Source organism: Falco naumanni, chromosome 15, assembly GCF_017639655.2.
Source record: "Falco naumanni isolate bFalNau1 chromosome 15, bFalNau1.pat, whole genome shotgun sequence".
Lineage (NCBI taxonomy): Eukaryota > Metazoa > Chordata > Aves > Falconiformes > Falconidae > Falco > Falco naumanni.
Genome location: NC_054068.1, coordinates 20,381,517 through 20,400,380, shown reverse-complemented (window position 1 = coordinate 20,400,380; position 18,864 = coordinate 20,381,517). Strand labels below are relative to the sequence as shown.

Here is an 18,864-nt window from a genome sequence, read left to right as displayed (position 1 = left end):
CCACTCAAAACTGCAACCCTGGTGCTTGGGCAGGCAGGGGCTGGAGGCAGCATCCCCCCTGCCCAACCTCCCCGAAAGCCGCCGACGCACTGGGTGACGAACAAAGGGCAGGGTAAGGTGGAGAGCGCATGCACCACCTGAAGGACTGCACTAGATGCAAGACTGCAGTCAAGCAAACTGCTCGTTTCACAGCGAAAAGCACTTTTGCGGAAAGAAGCCCAGCTCTGGAATAGGTTTTCTGGAGACTGAGAGAGCTCTTGCAGATAAAAAACCCTAAGGAGTATTTTCTTCCCCCAACTTGGTAAATTTGCTGTAGGTGTCTACGCTTTCCAAATCAATAAGCGAGTGCCAACTTCATGCAAGGATTTAACTTGGAAGGGTGACCAACTCATTGCTTTTCCTTCCAGCCAAGAACAGCAGATGCTACACTGCTCTGTACAAGCATCGGTCCCTAACGGGTATTGATGACTGCGTCAAGCCAGCTCGGAAAAAGAAAAATACGACTGAATTGTGGGAACTCTTGCCACTCTCGGGAGCTGCTCAGCAAGGCCCCTCTTGCCGGCAGCACTGTTGCGTGACATTTAGCAATGGCACATCTTCTCTCTGTTCAGTTTAGAAGACATCCCTTGCTAAGGCTTGGAGCAAGCTGCAGATTCTCCACAACCCCCATGCCAAAAATGGGCTGCAATCCAATTTCCCATTTCAAGAGGGCCAGAAGAAACCTCCATACCCTGACCCCCACACCCCCTGGTTTACACAACAACCATCTGCATCCTTTCAAAGGCCAGATGAAAGTTGATAAGCTCAGACAATGCTATGAATTATTTCAGAACAGAGGCAGAGAGCCCCGGAGTCTATGGAGACCCACCTCGGAGCATCACCTGGAGCTCAATAAATACACCCACCCTAAGTCAGCATCTAGTGTCTATTGAAGGGGAACCACTAGAAGGGATGGGTCATTCCCAGCTAATTTTAGTAACAAGATCACTAAAGTTCCTTTGATTCGGTGCAGAGTATATACCAACCTGGTCTTTGTGGCATTTCTGACCTCAGAATAAACTTTGGGAAGCACACACATTGGAAAGACGGGATTTGGAGAAACCTCACGTGTACTTTGCTTGCAGCAGCCACCTCTGGACCGGGTTCATGAGTTTTACACCTGCTGCTTCGGTGCCAGCGCACTCTAGAGCCATCACTGCTTTCCAGGGGATCTTTTGGATGGGTGGCAAAGCATGCACCTCTCACACAGGCAAGACTCCATCCACCTGCTGCCGGAAGGCTTCGTAATTAACCAGACTATTATTTTTTTAAGCAATTGCTGCAAGACTTCTCATTTGAAATGGGATTCTCTTTTTATCTGCTTTTTGGACAGATTTTTTTTCTCTCCAGAGGAATACGAGTCACACTGGAATATGTTTCAAAGCTGGCTTTCATTTGCATTTCCAAACAGCCTAAACTACTCAGGCTTTTGAAGATGGAGTCCTCTTGGAAAGAGAAAACCCACCAGTGGGCTGTGTCCTTTGTGCCAGTGCCCAGCACCATCACTACCTGCTGGCAGGTGGGATCCCACTGGGGTCCCCTGGACCCCGTGGCTTTGTGCCTATGTCAAACACTGCCAGTGCCAGACACTTGCCGGGCTCACAAACACCTCAGCCTCCACCAAAGGCAAAGGTGGGCAGAGGGGGAACAGAGGGAGAGATGGGAAAGGCAGACAGAGGGGAAGGAAACATCAGCTGTTAACGAGATTGTCACTTTAATTTGATGGCTTGACACAGCCTGCAAAAGCTTGAATCTTAGCAAGAGCAGTCAGGTGCTGTATTTAACTTCAGCTTTGATGTAATGTCAAACCAAAGCACGCCTGGAGCCCTCCTCTGCCATCATTCCCCCCCGCTTCTGTTGCAGCGGTGACACAGAGCGTGCAGCACTGCTCGCGGGTCCGTCCCCTTGCCCCGGCTGTGTGCGGACAGAAGCACAGCCACATCAGGCTGCCGGGCTCGGAGCAGAGGCAAAGCACCTACAGCAGTGGCTGCAGGGCTTGGGCTGGCCCCTGTGCAGCTGAACTTCCCTTTGAAGAGAAGGGGGCTTGTTTCTGTTCTGTGCTAGAGCAATCACTGCTTTCCAGGGGATATTTTGAATGGGAGGCGAAGCAGGCATGGTCCAAGCGAAGGGATACAGAGACATCACAAAAAGACCGTAAATCATTCTCGTTTGTTGCAGTGAAAATAACTGGGTAGAACTACATTTACAGAGCTTCACACAGTTGCCTTTTACAGCACAGCAAACCATTTAGACAAAGTGGAAAAGCTGAAGAGCCATTTAAATGCCCTCATGGGTAAAATTAAGTATCATTTCAGATGCCATGAAGATCAGGTTGCATTAAAGCAAATGGCCTAGAAAAAAAACCACCAATGCAAAAGAAGTCATAGCAGCCATCACGACGAGATACAAACCAAGCAAAAATTGAGATTCTGTAAAGTTTTGCAAAGCAAGTTGCACCTCTGGGGCTCCTGCAGAGCTCAGCTCTCCAGAGCAGCACGGCTGCTGCACACTAATGCCACGATCCAAAGACTCTGTGAAACAGGCGTCAGCATGGGGAACTTACTTGGTATTGTCCGAGTCAATGGTATGAAAGAGCTTCTCAAGTTCTTCTTCATTGAGTGTCCCATCGGAAAAAAAGGCCTGGAACTCCTCCAGGGACAGCTTCCCATCATCTGCAAACAGCAACACAGCTGCCGTTAGGGAACTGGCAAGGTGAGGGGCAAGACTGAAAATCGAGAGTTATATTCAGATTTCAAGAATCCGACCAACATTATCTCCAAGTGCTTCTGCAGAACTGGCCCTCAACCAGTGAAGATCTCACTGGCCACAGGGTGGGACCGGGCAGCTCTGGAAGCACTGGAGCCAGGTGAAGGCATGTTGCTCCTGGGTATGGATGCACTGGCCATTAGTCACCAGCTGGGCTATTAACCCAAAGCACGACTCAAGCCTAAAGCGGAAAAGCCTGCAAGCTTCATCCTAAAACTGAATTACATTAAGAAATTATGGACCGTTTTGTCTACCCTATGTTCAAATGAGGGAGGATGCTCATTAATGGACATATAACAGATAGGAAAAGACCCAGGGCTGGAATTAACAACAGACCCAGCAATATCTTTTGCCATCTCTATCCAACGTCTTCTCCAACGCAGTGCATCGCCCAGCTCTGGACAGAAACGCAAAACAGCAGCTATCAAGCATAACATGATACATCTTGCTTCAGTTGCCAACTGTTTAAACATACAGGGGCTGTGTCACCTTAATGTTGTGCTTTTACTTCTGAAGGGACCTGATGACGCACAAAATCCATCTGCCTGGCCATACGGGCTACAGCTTGCTGCCTGCCTTCTGGCAAACCCACCAGCCTACGAAGGAGTCACAAGACAGAGGTTTAATTATGTTCTCCTGGGCACCTAGAGTGGAACTTGTTATCATTTCAGCGGTAAGCTCCAAGCTCATCCTTAAACATTTATTTTGATACCAGCTCTGGCCAGAAGTTCACTGGCACTTCAGCAGCCTTACCTCCAACTGCACCAAGAAGCCCTGCAGATAGTCAGTGCCTACTGGGAAGTGCCTCTGGACTCAGCTCGTGGATGGAAAAACAACATGCAGGTTGGAAAATCTGGCCCTACACTTTGCATGTTACTTTATATATTGGCCCCAGTATTATTTTAATAGTGGCATTATTACAGCCTACTCAAATGACCCAGAAAGAAAAAAATTATGAAATCAATACACAAGGGGATATCAGGACTCCTTTGCAACTTTTGCTGTGATGTGACAAAGGCTCACACTCAGCTGCTAAATCTGGAGCCTTTGTGTGCTGTGGACAGGTACAGCACATCTTTAAAACCACAGCTGGAAGCGAGAAAGTCTGGAGAAAGCTCCTGTGAAGTTCAGCAATAAAGTAACAGGAGGGAGACAAACGAAACTTTAAAGAAATTAATTTACCTCTAGTTTCACATTTGAGCCACTGACACTGTTCTGGTGTGCAGCAGTGCCTAGGGGGGAATAACTACCCCAGATCACGTATTATTTAGAGTCTTTCCATTTGTACCCACAGAAGATTCATAGACTGGAAAGGCTGCCTACTTTGCAGTAGGAGAATGTACCATTTATTATTTAATCAAATCAATTATGAACCCTGTTGCTTCTCTTTCAGGAAATGATGCTAGAGCAAAAATTAGCCAACTTACCACGTGCACATCAATATTTCTTCCCCAAACTAAATCAGTCTGCTGTTCCTAAAACATACCCGCATTGCCAAATGCTAGCCCAGTTTCTCTTCCCTGACACAGACGAATTTAGACCAGTGATAAACGGGGTCTAAGATGCCTATTTAATTGGCAATTACAAAAGGAACACAGCACGGGGAACAAAATCTGCAGCAACACCGGGTGAAAAGGGTATCGTTTCCAGAGCACCACAATGCGCCCAGCTGCTATATTGTTTTCCTGCGTTCCTTCCCCCAAACGTGAGCTCTTTGCAGCAGGCAGGGTGCAGAATACCAATGCACAGCTCAAAGGATGGGTCCCAGACCTGCTCTCTGTTTCTGAAACTAAAGAAAACTAAAGCACCCCTAACTTTTGCTGGAAGCATCCCACCAGTGTCACCTGGAGGCTAACCCGGTGGTGACACTCTTTTGCTGAAGCAGATAAAAAGGCTGTGCCCGGAGCAAAAGCCCCATTCACCCCATCCATCTCCACTTCTGCACGTTGCACAACTGGATGAGAAGCTCCCCCCCAGCACTCCTGTTTACTAAGTATCCAAGCCAAGATCAAGGTTTGGTTTCTTCTCATCCTGACTGGCAATGAATATATGTCTGCAAGCATCAAGATCAAAAGGATAATGGCATTTCTATCCCATGAGGGCCGAACAGTTCTTTATACACAGTACACTTTCCCTGTAAACCTTAAATCAGCACTTGTTCACCTCAAAACTGTCCTTCCACATAGAAGGCAGGCAGAATTAAATTCCCAGGAAAGTCACATAAATCAACTCACTAGGAAAGAGAAACTGTAAAATGAAGTGATTTTTTTTTTCAGAAGAGTCCTTTAATCTGAATTTACAGTTTTCTCACCTCTGAAAGGCACAAAAGTGTTTCTAAGTTTAAGGAGAAAAGAAATATCTTTTCCCTCTACTTAGTTTATATCTTAGAACCTGTCTCTTTCATTTTAGCCTTGCTTGATTTCTTTTGAGTAATGCATGCCAGCCACATTTTCACCGTGGGCTCTGACACATCGGTGTTTCAGCCCCCCGCCAAATGCTGCTCTGACCCCGGTGTCGCAGCCTCAGGAGCCGCAAGTGAGACCAGGGAGGCAGGAACTAACGACCGTGACAAGTCAGATGGCTGAAAACCAACATGCCCCCAGTTTTTGCTGGCACTTAACAGCCCAACATAATAGAGGATGAGCAAAGGATCTAGAGAACGAGGAGGTGACAGGAAATTTTATTTAATTTTTGCTGTTTGGAAGCCCCACAGAACTAGCTGGCCCCTGGCAGGAATTTGAATTAAAGTCTGGATTTTACTTGTAAACAATGCTCGAGACTTTCAGCCCCCAACAAACACCACCACAAAGTACCAGGCAGCTTAAAGCTGATCATTATTTAATACAAGCTGGAATACTTGTCTGCAAACACACAAAGCAAAAGCCTTCCAGAGTAACGAGATAATCCTTGAGCTGCATATCTATAATTGTGAAACAGCCTGAAAGCCACGGCTTGCTGGAGCCCGGCAGGCAAGGAAGCCTTTGGGGAACTCAGGCGATAAGAGGAAGCAGACCGGGCTGGGATTTGGCAGTTAAAATTAAACTGGTAAGAAAATCCTGGCCGAGGAGAATTGACCACAACCGACACCAGGTCAACCTGCCAGTGGGTGCTGCGATAAGGGCTGATGGAGATGCTGTGCTCCAGGAGCAGCCTTATCAGGAAAGTCACAGGAAAGCAAGCTTTTTCCGAAAGCAGAAGTGTCTGCACTTGCCAAATAACGGATAAGGCTTCCAGAAACCTGCTTTTTCTGCAAGCTCCTGGGCTTGAGAGATATGAGTTCTCCAAATGAACTGGCAGTCATCATACCGGAGTGGCAGCATCAATCGGATGGTTCGACTTCACCCGCGCCCTTCCCCATAGCAGCTTGTCTGGGGGGCACTTCAACCCTAGGTAGCTACTTTTAATAGGAAAGATAATAGAAAAATGGAGATTCCTCACCAAATCTCACTAAACAAAATAGAGCTTCCATCACTTTTAAGATCTAGAGAAACCTTGGTGACTTCTTCATCTGGATGGCCACGTTAAAGGCAGGCAACCTACTTCCACCTACTCACCCGCTCTCCCAATTAAACCCAGTACTTGAAGTCAACACCGAAGCTGGCAGCAAGGACCAATGCCACCAACTAGGAATCGCCTACACTGGCGCTGATGGGCTGAGAAAAGAGATAATCAGGTCTCAGCCATCCCACCACCATTTCTTCCTGAAAAAGCTATCTTCATTTTATTCTCATTTTTAAAAATAATTCCATCACAGGCAAAGACCAAAGCAAATTACCAGCCGAACAGAGTTATCAAAGTTAAAACTAACTAAAGAGAGAAGGATATAACAGAGAAGACCAGAAAGCCCCAACTGGGATTGTATTATTGCTCCATTTGCCATCATGAAAATCTGAGGAGTCCAGAGGCGGCTTTTATGCCTCCTGCCTCACACAATCAGACTGTTCTCACTCGCTAACACAGCCAGGGGAAAAAGCAAACTAAGATCATAAATCATCCAAAATATAGGAAATCTGATGGCTGCGTTCTTGGAAATTCACTCAGCAATACAAATAGCTTAAAGCATCTACAAAATAAGGTCACTGTTCTGAGCCTGAGTCTGCTAAATCCATTTCCAATTACCCCAGGTTGAGACTGCTCATATATTTCCTAGCTATATTATGAATATTTTTCATTACTTATTTTTATTACTCCATGAGCTCTAAAACGCTTCAAGCCTCACTTAGTGGGCAAGCGCCAACAGAGCTACGGGTAAGCAAATTGGATTTTATTGTGGCCCTCTGAGTAAAAATGACAACTGGATGTTTTTCTTCTTTCTTTGGGGCGGGTGTGTGCCAATACATGAGCCAGCGAGAACACGGAGTGCCTGCTACCCTGGACCCCTCATCCAGCCCCTGGGAAGTCAGCGGGAGCGGCTTTATTCATTTCAATTAAGCTGGATATGGGCTTGAACTTTCAGTCCTGAGCTGTTAGGAAAAATTACCTCCAGGTCCATAGACCTGCTGGGTGACGGACCTTCACAGTGGCCGAAGTGGGGGTGCAGTCACCGCAGCCCCCAGCCCGCTCCCGAAGGCACCCGCACATGGCAGGCAGATGAGACCCATCCTCCCACTTTGACTCCAGCATCAGCGTTATTTCGGGGGCAATTGGGCTTAGCTGGGCGCAGGCCTGGTGATTCACCCCCAGCTTCGGCTGAAGCTGCGAAGCCACAGGAGCTCTGCGTGAGAAGCACAGCCCGCGTTCTGGTGGCACCTCACAGGGATGGTGCCATCGCCGCTGGCATGGAGCCCCTGCACATGTCTTTGCTGATGACATGGAGCACACATCGAGAAAAATGAAATTACTACAATTATAGTCATTTTATAGTGAAAGGAATTTACAGAATGACTCCAAAATCACCTTTTTTTTTTTTTTTTTTTAAAGTTAACTAATGCCTAGCCCAGACATTTTCACCAGGGTTGGCACCACTCCAGGCAATCCACACGGATAACCTAAGAGACAGATCAATGTTTCTGCCACGGCTAATAATCTCTCTTTGAAACGCTCCTGTGCGTTTCTTAATGCCAACTGGGATTGCTGATGGGACCGACTGGCTGATGCTGGCACAGAAACGCAAAGGCCGGCACAGAAGATGACAGTTTCCCATACAGACAAAGCCAGGGATTGAACTTCAGGAGCTGGGATTTTGCTTGCTGAACTCGTTGGAAAACACCTGATAAATGCTCTTCTGTGTACTGGGCAAGATCCCCTCCTTTGTCTTCTTGCCAATAACGCAGTTTCGGGGTGGTGTCTCCCATCTCCTGCCGGTGACTCCCCTGCAGCTCCCTCGCTCCGGGGCAGGCTCCGCATGTGCCCTACAACCCAGAGGCACATGCCACGTGCAGGTCCGCTGTCAGCATCACCTTCGCCTTTTTGCCTAGTGTTAATACAAACTTTTGGGATTTTTATCTTTCCAGGACATCTTTCCTTCCTGTGCTCAGACGAGGCCGCGCAGAGCTGTAAGTTGCACACAGCAAATGAAAGAACATCTCTTAAGAAGCCAGGCAATATCCCCCCAAGCCATTCACCCCAGTAATAAAGATCAGCTCTTCTTTGGTAATTTGAATGTACATCTCCCTGTATCAAAGCATAGAGTTCATCAAACAAAATATTTGGCCCATTTTGGTCTTTTCCTTTCTGCTTTGCAGCGGATGATGTGGTTTTGTAGTACAGCTGGAACCGGTGCACATGCAAGATCCTTCCCAGACACTGATAGAGCAGGACCAAGGGTCATTTTTGTGCCAGGGTTAACTTCTTCATTTGCATTAAAAATGGGGAGAAAGCGACTTTCATTTCAAAATGACCGCATCAGTCAGCATAAGACATTGAGAAAGGACTTACAGCCTGGTTCTTGTCCAGGGTGATGGGTAATACTGCACGTACCAAGCAGACGATGCTGGCAATCTTCCCCGTGGGACTTGGCCTGGGGAAAAGTTGGGGATTTCCCCTGTAGTCAGAAACTTGCACCTCATTCCCACCATCCAGCAATGTCCATTTAACATGCCAGATTTTTCCCCAACCTGCTCGGCTTTTATCATCAAATCAAGCCTTTTGTCATCCTAGAATTAGAAGTAATTTCGAAATAATTTTTCATAGCAGCTATAGATAGATATCAGCTGTAGGCCGGTAGGCAGGGAGACATGCAGGAGTAATGTAGCACATTTTCTCCCACTGTCTTTTTGAAGACACTATTTTTTTTTCAGTTTCCCAGATAATGCTCACCCTGCTGTAATGAGCTGATTTAAATGTTGTTTTTTTCCACACTCACCTAATATATTGACTCTGGATGTTTTATCACAGCTATTTAGAAATGCATTCCAAAGAAATTCCTAGTCCCTTATAAATAAAATGTTGGGAGAAAACTTCCCCAGGGTGCAAATATCCTGGCCAGGTTCAATGCAATTGCTGCTTAATAGAGGCTGTAACAAAAAATACCCAAATATTTTGAAAAGGATTCAGAGGTGCCTCTAGTCCCCAAAGTTTTCTCGATCCACCTTTTTCCTACAGAAAACAGGAGGAGGGAACATTTTTCTCTCGCTAATTAGAGCTCTTTTCTTGCAATTTAAAAAGAAAACGAATGTCAAGGGCTGATTGCCATACATTTGCTTCAGATCTGTAGCAGCACAAGGAAAATACCAAGTCAGCCCCCTCCACGTCTTGCTGCTCTGTAATAATTCATGAAAACCAACGGTGATCGGGCCCCCGGGACACTTTGTACATTAACGCGTTGGTCTAGCTCGGGGCAGACTAGCGGGAAAACATTCAGGAAAAGAAGCCGTGGCTTGCAAAAAGTGACCTCCTGACAAACAGCTCACGTTAGGAGGCAGTACCTGCACTCTCGATGCCTGCCCTTGAGCTCCAGCCTGGGCAGCCGAGAGGAGCCGAACGGGAGGCAGCCCAGATGGATGCGCGTCACGGGTATTCACTAGTCAGTGTGGTAGCACAAAGCAGCACCCAGGACTCAATACCGGGAATATATTGCATATAATAAATAAAGAAATATTAAGAGACTGGGGACACACCTTCTCCCTGCTTTCTTCCCTCTCCCCGCTCTGGAGATCTCCGTTTCCAAGCTGTTGCAGCCATCAGCAGAGCCAGCTTAGCTCCAGACATACAGCTGCCACTGCCTCCCAGTTATTTTTCATCTTATTGGCCTCAGCCTGCCTCCTTTACATTGGGTGCTATTAAATGGCTGGCTGACTTTAAACAGCCATAGCTTTTTAGCACCTTTGATTTATTTGCCCGTTCAGACCGTTTCCCCTGCGGGTTACACAAGCGCGAGCAGCACGTTCCTGGGAAGCCTGCACCTCCTGACCCAAACAGCCCCGTCCTTTCTCCCAAAGGCTTTGATTCTCCACATTCAAACACCTGCCTTGCTCCCTCCCCCGTTACCGAGCCCCATCTTTCCCTGTTGTCCCAAACATTGTCTTCCTTCTCCACTGAAATGCCTTCAGCACCTTCCCTCCCCACTTCCCACCTTCTTTTTCTTGTGGAACTCTTCGGGCGTTTCGCGCAATGACATTGCAGATACAGTCGTACAAAACTAAGTTTTCTGGTTTAGAGGAAATTTTATGTAGAGAAGAGGCTGCAGTGTCATTAACTTTTGATCCCTACCATTTGATCCCAAAAATTTCTGTTTCTTGCCTCTACTGCCTTGTTGCAGATGATCTTCTTCACTCACCTTCCTGAAATGCTGCATTTCAAAAACCCCAGCAAGCCCTTCGCTACAGAACCCGCAGTCAAAGCACATGAGCTGCTGACAGCCTCTCTAAGTGTTTGATCTAAAAGGGAAATAAAACACAGAGACAGCACAGCTTGTCATTAACACAAGACCAACCTGTGCTCCAACAATCCCAAAGCTGTAAATCCTGACTTCAAAACTTCCTCCTTCTATTTAAGGCAAAATTCTCCCAAGGAGACCTCGCTAAAAGAGAACAGAACCTGCACCCTACAGTGCCCTAAAAACAATGATTCTGCGCAGGAAGTATAGCAAACCATGAGAAATACACAAAAATAAATACTGGGACAAAACCCCAGTATTTATTTGGATACCCATTGAAATATTAAATAGTATAGCTGCCATTTCCTATGCAAGGAAGAGTTAACTTCTGTGCAGCAGCAAACCACAGTGCTATACATAATTCCCTTCAAGGTTAAGTATTTCTTTGTATGCACAATAGAGGTGGCCTGGGAATCAGAGAGAGATTTAAATCTGGAACTGAGCTCCATCACCATCAAAGCAGAGGAGCGGGTTTCTTTGGGAGACATTTTTGCAATTCTCCCCCATGCTTATCAAAAGCTACGTATGTTTTCAGGCTGCTGCAAAGCTCTTACTGCTGCCATGTCATGGTCCTCTCCAGATGCATCACACTGGCTCTGCTGGAAGGCAGAAAGCTCGGGGTGATGGGCAGAGAAGAAAAAACACAGCAGCACTCAGCGTGTTCTCCTTCAAGTCTCCTGCAACAACGAGATGGGGCCTAAGGGAGCTCATGCCTTCCTGAACTCCACGTTACCTTCACTTTATCTGAACAAAACGCCTCTGAGAAGCTACCACGGGTAACATATTGCAGAGTCCCTTGTCTCCGGGGTGGCTGAGGACAGATGACACACGTACACCGGTGCCTGACCTCCTGCTACCCTCCACAGTAGAGGGAACCCTGGGTTCCTTTGCAGGGACAAGTCAAAATAGCACTTCTGAAGCTCATCAGGTCACTCCATTTCCATCTCCGGGAGGGCAGCCAAAAGCTTAATTTTGCTGAAAATTACAGCTCCCTCCTGCACCCAGCCAGACCAGGAGAGCACAATTTATACGCCCAGGGAATAGCTGGAACAGCCACAGCGGGGGCACAGCAGCTCTGGGGCAGCTGTCGGATGCACTACATACCCCATGGGTTTAGGGAACAGCTCAAAGACAAGGAGCTCCACAGCTCTGTGCATTGAGACCAGCAGCAAATCCAGATTTGCTCACCCAGCTCTCAGCCTCCTTGGAAAGTGGCAGCAGATGCATGTCCAGGGTGAACAGGAAAGAGAGGAGGAAGAACATTTTAGGTAGCAGGTTCTTCACCTTCATTCAAATCACGTGGGGAAACACCATTGCTTGTTGACAGTAACGTCTCACATGTTCCTAAAACACATGGCAGGCTGTACAGGGCCCTCTCACTCCCAAAAGAGCAGGAAACCAGGCAGCTCTTGGATGAGGGAGGGAAGAGGACCACAGGAACTGTGCTTGCAGCAGAGCAGGCTACAGCAGAGCCCCCCTGTGGGGTCGCAAACCCACAGCAACCCTGCTGAGGAAGGCTGCACATCGCCACCTTTTCTAAAACCACGATATTGTCCAAATTGGGGTGTGATTTCACTTGAGGAGCAAGAAGGGAAGATACTGGCATCATACTGACCTCCTCCACCAAACTAACATCCCTGCTTCTGCTTGAGGACAACTCAGAAAGCAGATGTAGAAAGGCAACGTACGGGATTTTGCGCCGTGCCCCAGCTGGGAATGCGTTAGCTGAAACCTTGGGAACCATCAGCTCCAGACAGACTGCCAGCACAGAAGTTTTCAAACTTGATCATTAAACTTGGGAAGAAACATTAAAAAAAAAAAAAAAGAAAAGAAAAAAGGTGCATCTGGGATGATATATTGGCTGAAGCAGAGGCCAACACTACCAGCTCCAGAACACCCTGGATCTGCAATAGCCTATTAAATCCAGATTTCTCAGAAACAGGCACCAAACAGCCCTAATCCTCCTCTGCTCCTCATTAGCCAGTCATTCTCACTTGCTTTTTCTCCTCTAAAGTGCAGATGAGTATTTCAGAGGGCTGGGGTAGGGTTTGCACTTTTTTCAGCTCATTATACCCAGCACTGGCTTCCAAAAAGGGAAAGAAAGAGGTGTTTGAGCAAAAGAGGAAAAAATTATGAAAATGCATGGTGTTGCATCCCAAAAGCATGGTCCTGGTGTGGCCAGGACAAGGCAGGGAGAGGACCCCCCTGGGGTTTAGGCTGTGCTTGGCAGGGCTTGCAGCACCACGCTCAATCTGGATGCAGCCCGGCTGCAACAGCAGAGTCGGTGCTGCGTCCAGCTGCTCGGGGAGCTGCCCCACGGGGGCTGCTGCTGCTCTACTCCCAGGGACAGCCTGGGCAGGAGCTATGGGCAGCGTTTCAGCTCTGGGTCTTCCTGGGGAAGCAGAGTGCTCCATTAAAAAAATTGCAATGAATGCAACTGGAACATCTTGTTTGATTCCCTGATCTGCAATAGCAGAAGTTACATTTCAGCCTAATTGAAGGGTTTCGTGCAAGAGCCCAAATCAGCCCAGGGAGTGCAGTGGCTGCACCTGGTCCCTGTGGGACAGAGGGGTCTCCCCTGGTCAGGAACAAGCCACCAAGCCATGGGCAAGTCTCAAACCTCACCTGCTTTCTGGCACTGGCAACAGTTACACTGTGAATTTGTTTTGCCCTTGTAAAATAAGCATTATTCTGTGCTCGCAGCAGAGGAAAAGCAACTGCTATAGATGACCTTTTGCCACCACCACTAAGGGGGAGGCAATGGCATCGTGGCTGGAGCTGTCGACTGTTGACAAATTAGCAGCAAATTACCACAGATTAGAGCTCTACAGACTCATCGTTTTCTCTGGTCCCATGAAACAATATCCAGATTGCGTTGGCAGCATCAACAGTTTTCCATTCGGCTAACAAGCTGCGCGGAGATGAAGGCAGCAAATTAAACTAACTCAAAAAGCAGATACCTCATTTGCATTCTCAGAAGGCAGAAAAAGTTACCCTGCCGCATTATCATTTGCAGCGCAGAGGACATCCAGCTCCTTGTGCCAGGACTGAATAGGTCCTTGAATAGCAAATCAGAACCCTCATAATTAATAACTTACTTTCTTGTCTTATCCCCTGAACCGTGAAGCCCAGGCAGAAGCCTACAACGCTGATCTCTTGCAACACAAATGTATTTTTTCTCAGAATTCCCACTGAAAAAAGTTTCAGGCTCTAAACCAAATTACTGCTCATGTTTGCTGGTCCCTCTTTGAGAAACTCCTTTGCCAACAGCTGAAACTCCTCCAAAACCTTCTTTTTTGGGGTAATCTTTGCTTCGGGACATGGTATAAATGAGAGCCAGAGCGGTCCTTCTTCGTGGGATGCTCCTGCGGGTCTCCAGTGCTGCCCGTAGAGAGCAGCTCAATCCATTACAATTGCTCTTAATTTTATGCTCCAGCTTACTAAGCTTCTGCATTTCTCATTTATTTTCTCAGAAAAAAAAATGTAAGCCCTATGCTCAGTGTCTCCAGCTATTTGTCCAGGGCAGGATGGGTGTCTCAGCCCTGTCAGAGGTATTTAACATCCCTCAAGCACACAATGCAGATCTTTTCCACACTCTTTCAGCTGTTTGCTTCAGCAAACCAGCTGAGCAGCCCAGAAGCAGAGCAGTCCTGCAGGGAAGGCGCATCTGGTCTGAAAGATTGCGAAGAAAAAAACCCCTAAATACAATTTTCTGCTCCAGCAAATTAAACAAGCACATCTTTAATCACATACTTCTGCAACCAGCTTTTAACAAAGCTGTAGCATTAATATCTTTTCTGTTTATTTTTTGTAATTGTTCATTTCAAAAGTAGGTTAGGAAAAAAAACCCACAGGACTCTTATCAGGCTTTTTGGTTTTAAGGGAAGGGCAAGATATATTGCTGTGTTTTTCCACAATGCCCCATGCTGTAGAGAATAAAGTACAGAAGACGAAATATAAATTTAAACAAAAGACTAATAAAATAAGGATGACAGTCACCGCAGCATTGAGCTGCACAACGAAAACCTACCCCCGCCCCGTGCCAAAGGGGCACTGGTTTAACAAGTAGGTCACAGCACTGCAAAAGGCTGAGGCAGAGCATCCCCAAAGCACCCGTTCACTGTGCTCCACTCAGGATTTAACTGCAAAAGCAGCCAAAACCCATTAGTATTGGCACAAAAGGCAGAGGGAAAGTTGTGTACCAACTCCAGACTCTTGCTCTGAAGCCCCTCGTGACCCTTCTCCACCTCAGCATCTCCCAGGCAGGTCCTTTCAGTCCCCGGCCCCAGCATCCCAGCCACTGGCTCTGGGGCTCTGCGGTTCAGCCCAGCCCTTTTTAACTTGCATAAATCTAAGATGAGGGAGAAAAGTCTTTGAAGGACAAAGCCATTGGGAAAATTCCTGCAAGTTGCTTGAGCTTTTTTTCTCAGGGGAAAATGGGGTCACCTGGCATCTCTTCTTAAAAAAGCTTTCAAAGGAACATCTGAAAATCCCAGCCCCAAAGTATTTCAGGTTTTCTTTCAGTTTAATCCTTTCCCCCTGAACACTGACAACAGCCTCTCCATTTTTATTTTACTTTTCCACAGCAAACCTGACTAGGTTCTCATCGAGCTGCTAAGCACAAAAAGAGAAAAACCCTCTGGTGCAGTTTTCCATTGAAAACTGAGTACCATAAATGCATACACTGATGGGGGTGACCAGTGCATGGGGGCTGTTTCCCAGTGCGGTGCTGGGGCAGGGTCCCCCCACTCTCACCCAGCCCTGCTGCAGCTCATTAAAATTCTCCCCCGGGAGACTGGGTATCAGAGAAGCCTTTGTGAATTTTTAATGCTGTGTGCTACTTAGTTTTTGCTGAATCCACATTTTCCCCTTGCCATCTCAGCAGCATCCACTGCAGCTACGCAACCTGCAGCAGCAGCAGCATGCAGCCTTTCCCAGCACAACCGAGGACCTGGGATCAGCCAGATCCCAATGTGACAGCACACAGGCTGTGCTGGGAGATGCTGCTGGATCCTGCCGGATCCTGCCGCTGACCTCTGTGATGCAAAACTCCCTGAGCCACCATCCAGGTTTAACCCAGACTCAAGTGATGCACCCATGGGAACACACAGCAATGCTGCTCATCTCGGCATGCCCGAACACCCAGCACAACACCTCTGCAGAGGGAACTGCTGCTCTCTCCCCTTCTTTTCTCATTAAGGTCTTAACTAAGCGTGAAGGTGATGGTGGGAGAGCGGAGGGGGAAGCAATAGAGGCTGGCATGAGCAGCCAGCTGGGAAGTCAATGCACTGTGCTACATGAGGAGGAAAAGGGGAACATGGACCATGGAAGTCGATAAACAACTTGCCTGGCCTAAGGGTGGAGTGTGAACCTGCTTTGGGCAGAACAAAATTAACATAACTCCCAGCACTTATGGTGATGCTCAAGGGTTTGCAAGATAAAACATGCCCATTTGAGCTTTCCTCTCCTCCCCCAAGTGAGCTGGTAGCAAAATCTTTGGAATCCTTTTATAGTTAAAAAAAAAAAATCCCACCAAAAACCAACAGCATCTGGATTTCACAGAAGCGCCATCCCAGGAAATGTTATACAGGCTACTCATAGGAAATCCAAATGGCTGATGTTTTTTTCCCAAAGCTGGGAAGCCCTGAGACAGGGAGCTCAGCCCTGCTCTGTTCTGCTTGGGACTTGCAACAGGAGGAAAGGTAACCAAGCAATCAAGAAGGAAAAATCAGGGAGGCACTCTGCACGTGGAGATTTCTCTGTGGGTTGCCTGGTTTGGCAATAGAAATCCTTGAGGGAACAGTGTACTACTTTGAAATACTCAGCATTATGAGCTTTAACTAATGGAATAGCAAATGTTCGGTTTAGGCCTCGATGATCTCCCCTGTGATGTCTGATCAAACCCTCCTCGTGCGGAGGAGGTGATTCATTAGCAGGGACCGGACCCATTTGAAGCAGTAAGGATCCTAGTGCAGGAGAAGGCTCATGTAAGAGCTTCATCAAAGGAGCAGTTTACAGAGATGTTTTCTGTCTCCCAGCGCTAACAGCTCACATGTCACTGCCAAACCTGTCATGGCAAAGCTTTTCAGAAAGCAGACAAACGTCATCACAGCCTCAGAGGAGCACAGCTCTCTCCAGGCTCGCCTTTGCCTGCAGGAAACCCTCTACGTCTACCTGCATTGCCAAACCACTAGCACAAACTGGATTTCTAGACCGGTTCAATGCACAAAGCCACGGGTGAAGTTAACGGGATTTCTGGGTCACCTCCCATCCTTAGGGACCTGTTTGCCTCAGTGTACCTGCATGAGCTGGAAACGTTTGTGTCTTACTTCCACCCCTCCAAAAAAGGACAGAAGAATAATCTAAGATAGGGAAAAAAAAAGTCTTTACAAAACATTGGTGTTGGTGAGGGTCACGGTGCTGGTCAGACCTCACGGTCATGACCATGCATGGTGCTGCAAAACCTCAAGCAGGCAGCAGCAGCTCTGGCCCAGCAGATGACAGGGCTGGACTGCCCACTTTGCCCCCACAAACCCTGCCAGGGCAATCTGTGATGCCCTCACCCTCCAGGAAAACCTCAACAAACCTCCTAGTGAAGGACAGGGTCCAGCCGAGGCAGAGCAGGGTGCTGCAGGGTTCGGTGCCATGCACTCACAGGAAAGCAAGCACATTTGCTGCTTCCTGCCTATTTGCATGCTCATTAAAGAAAAGCAAATTCCAAATCTCGTCCGTCTCTCTCATGGAGCACACCGATGTGCTTTTGCAGAGAGAAAGGCACTTGCAGGTGATCGGCTTGGTGGTTTCCTACCCACCAAAGTCCTGCGGGATGTTTTGCTACAGAGCAACTTGGCTCCTACTGCAACATCAGCCTCTAGGAATCTGTGCTGAGTGCTGCAACAGCAGTGCTGTGAGAAACACTTAATCCTCATTCTTGTTTTATAAAAGGATCAAAATGCTCAGCATGTTAATAATTCAAAGGTTTAGCCATCCCAACATTGAAGTATCAGAGCAAAGAAATACATACTGCAGGTTTAAAACTTGAATACCGAAATTGTAGAAGACAGGAGGGAAAAGGGGAAAGAAAAACCCACTCGTGCTACACTGCAACGGCCTGGTCCTGTTCTGTAGTGGTTTATGAATACATTGAATCTGCTTTCTTTTATGTTGCCTTGGTTATTCAGTCGCCCGCTGTATGAATACATTTGCGCCATTCGGTGTGGGGAGCTCAGAAAAAGCACGCGGGAAGGAAGCGTGTGGCTCTAGCGACCCGCAGTTTAAGGTTCTTGATATTTAAAAAAATACAGATCTTTTAACCCAACTAATCTGTCCTCTGGCTGCAGCCAGCCCCCAGCCGGGCTTTGCACTGAGGAGCCCGAGCCTTTGGCCGTGGGAGGCTGCAGCCGGCAGGAGCCCTGGGGTGGGGCAGGGACACCCCGAGGTGCCACCGTCAGACACATCACCCCACGGCACCCGGCTGTTAGCAAGGCAGGGTGTAGCTCTGCTGTCCACTGCTGCCTTGGTGTGTAGGGGTGTCCCCCCCTGCCAACAGACACCTTCTGCTTCTCCTCTGCCCAAAGCCGCCCTCAGCTCCCCTGAGCTCTTCCTCAGCCCACTTTCCCTTTATTAGTTCTCCTAGGGGGGAGGAGAAGTTGGAAAAAAATCAGGTATCCTCCCTCATCTGGGTATTGCAAAACTGTCTTTTTAGGGTACATCGACACAAATTGTCTCCCCAGGCAATCAGGCAGCACCAGACCCCGGTGTGAAGAACGTGGCAAGCCAGTAAGCCCAGTCTCTGATTGCATCGGCTTAGCAGGGGTCACCCTGTCGCGAGCTGCTGACCTTGAAAATGTCAGGCTCCTCATTTAGAGAGAAACAGCTGGTTCTGAAAAATTGTAAGTGTCCGCATCCTGCTCGAGCCACATTTGCAAATGATGCTTTGCAAGAACATCCCCCGCTACTCGGTTTTCCTTTCCTCCTCAGCTCCCCAGGATCTCAGCATTTATCACCTCGTTCACTCACAGCACTCTTGTTATACAAGGACTTAATATTCCTTACTACCTAGGGTCCCACTTTTGCAACTTCTTTTCAGTTAACTCTTCTTCCATTTAAATGCTACAAAACCATTTACCCTTCTAGTTTCCAACACAGGAATTCCTGCGTAGATTTGCAAGATCTAAACTCTGCTGTTTTCCAACAACTAGATTACAGGATACAGGGGGAAGGAAACAAGTTTGGTTCACTTC

The 18,864-nt window shown here is 47.6% G+C and overlaps 1 protein-coding gene across 4 annotated transcripts in view; it reads right to left on the bottom strand.

Moving 5' to 3' along the window:
• NECAB2 (N-terminal EF-hand calcium binding protein 2) overlaps positions 1 to 18,864 on the bottom strand; it is an 87,681-nt gene that overhangs the window by 39,841 nt on the left and 28,976 nt on the right. For all 4 annotated transcript variants that reach the window (XM_040615483.1, XM_040615482.1, XM_040615484.1 and 1 more), the window contains one exon: positions 2,603 to 2,711. In XM_040615483.1, coding sequence (XP_040471417.1) covers positions 2,603 to 2,711 — 109 coding nt within the window. The remainder of the gene's footprint in view (positions 1 to 2,602; positions 2,712 to 18,864) is intronic.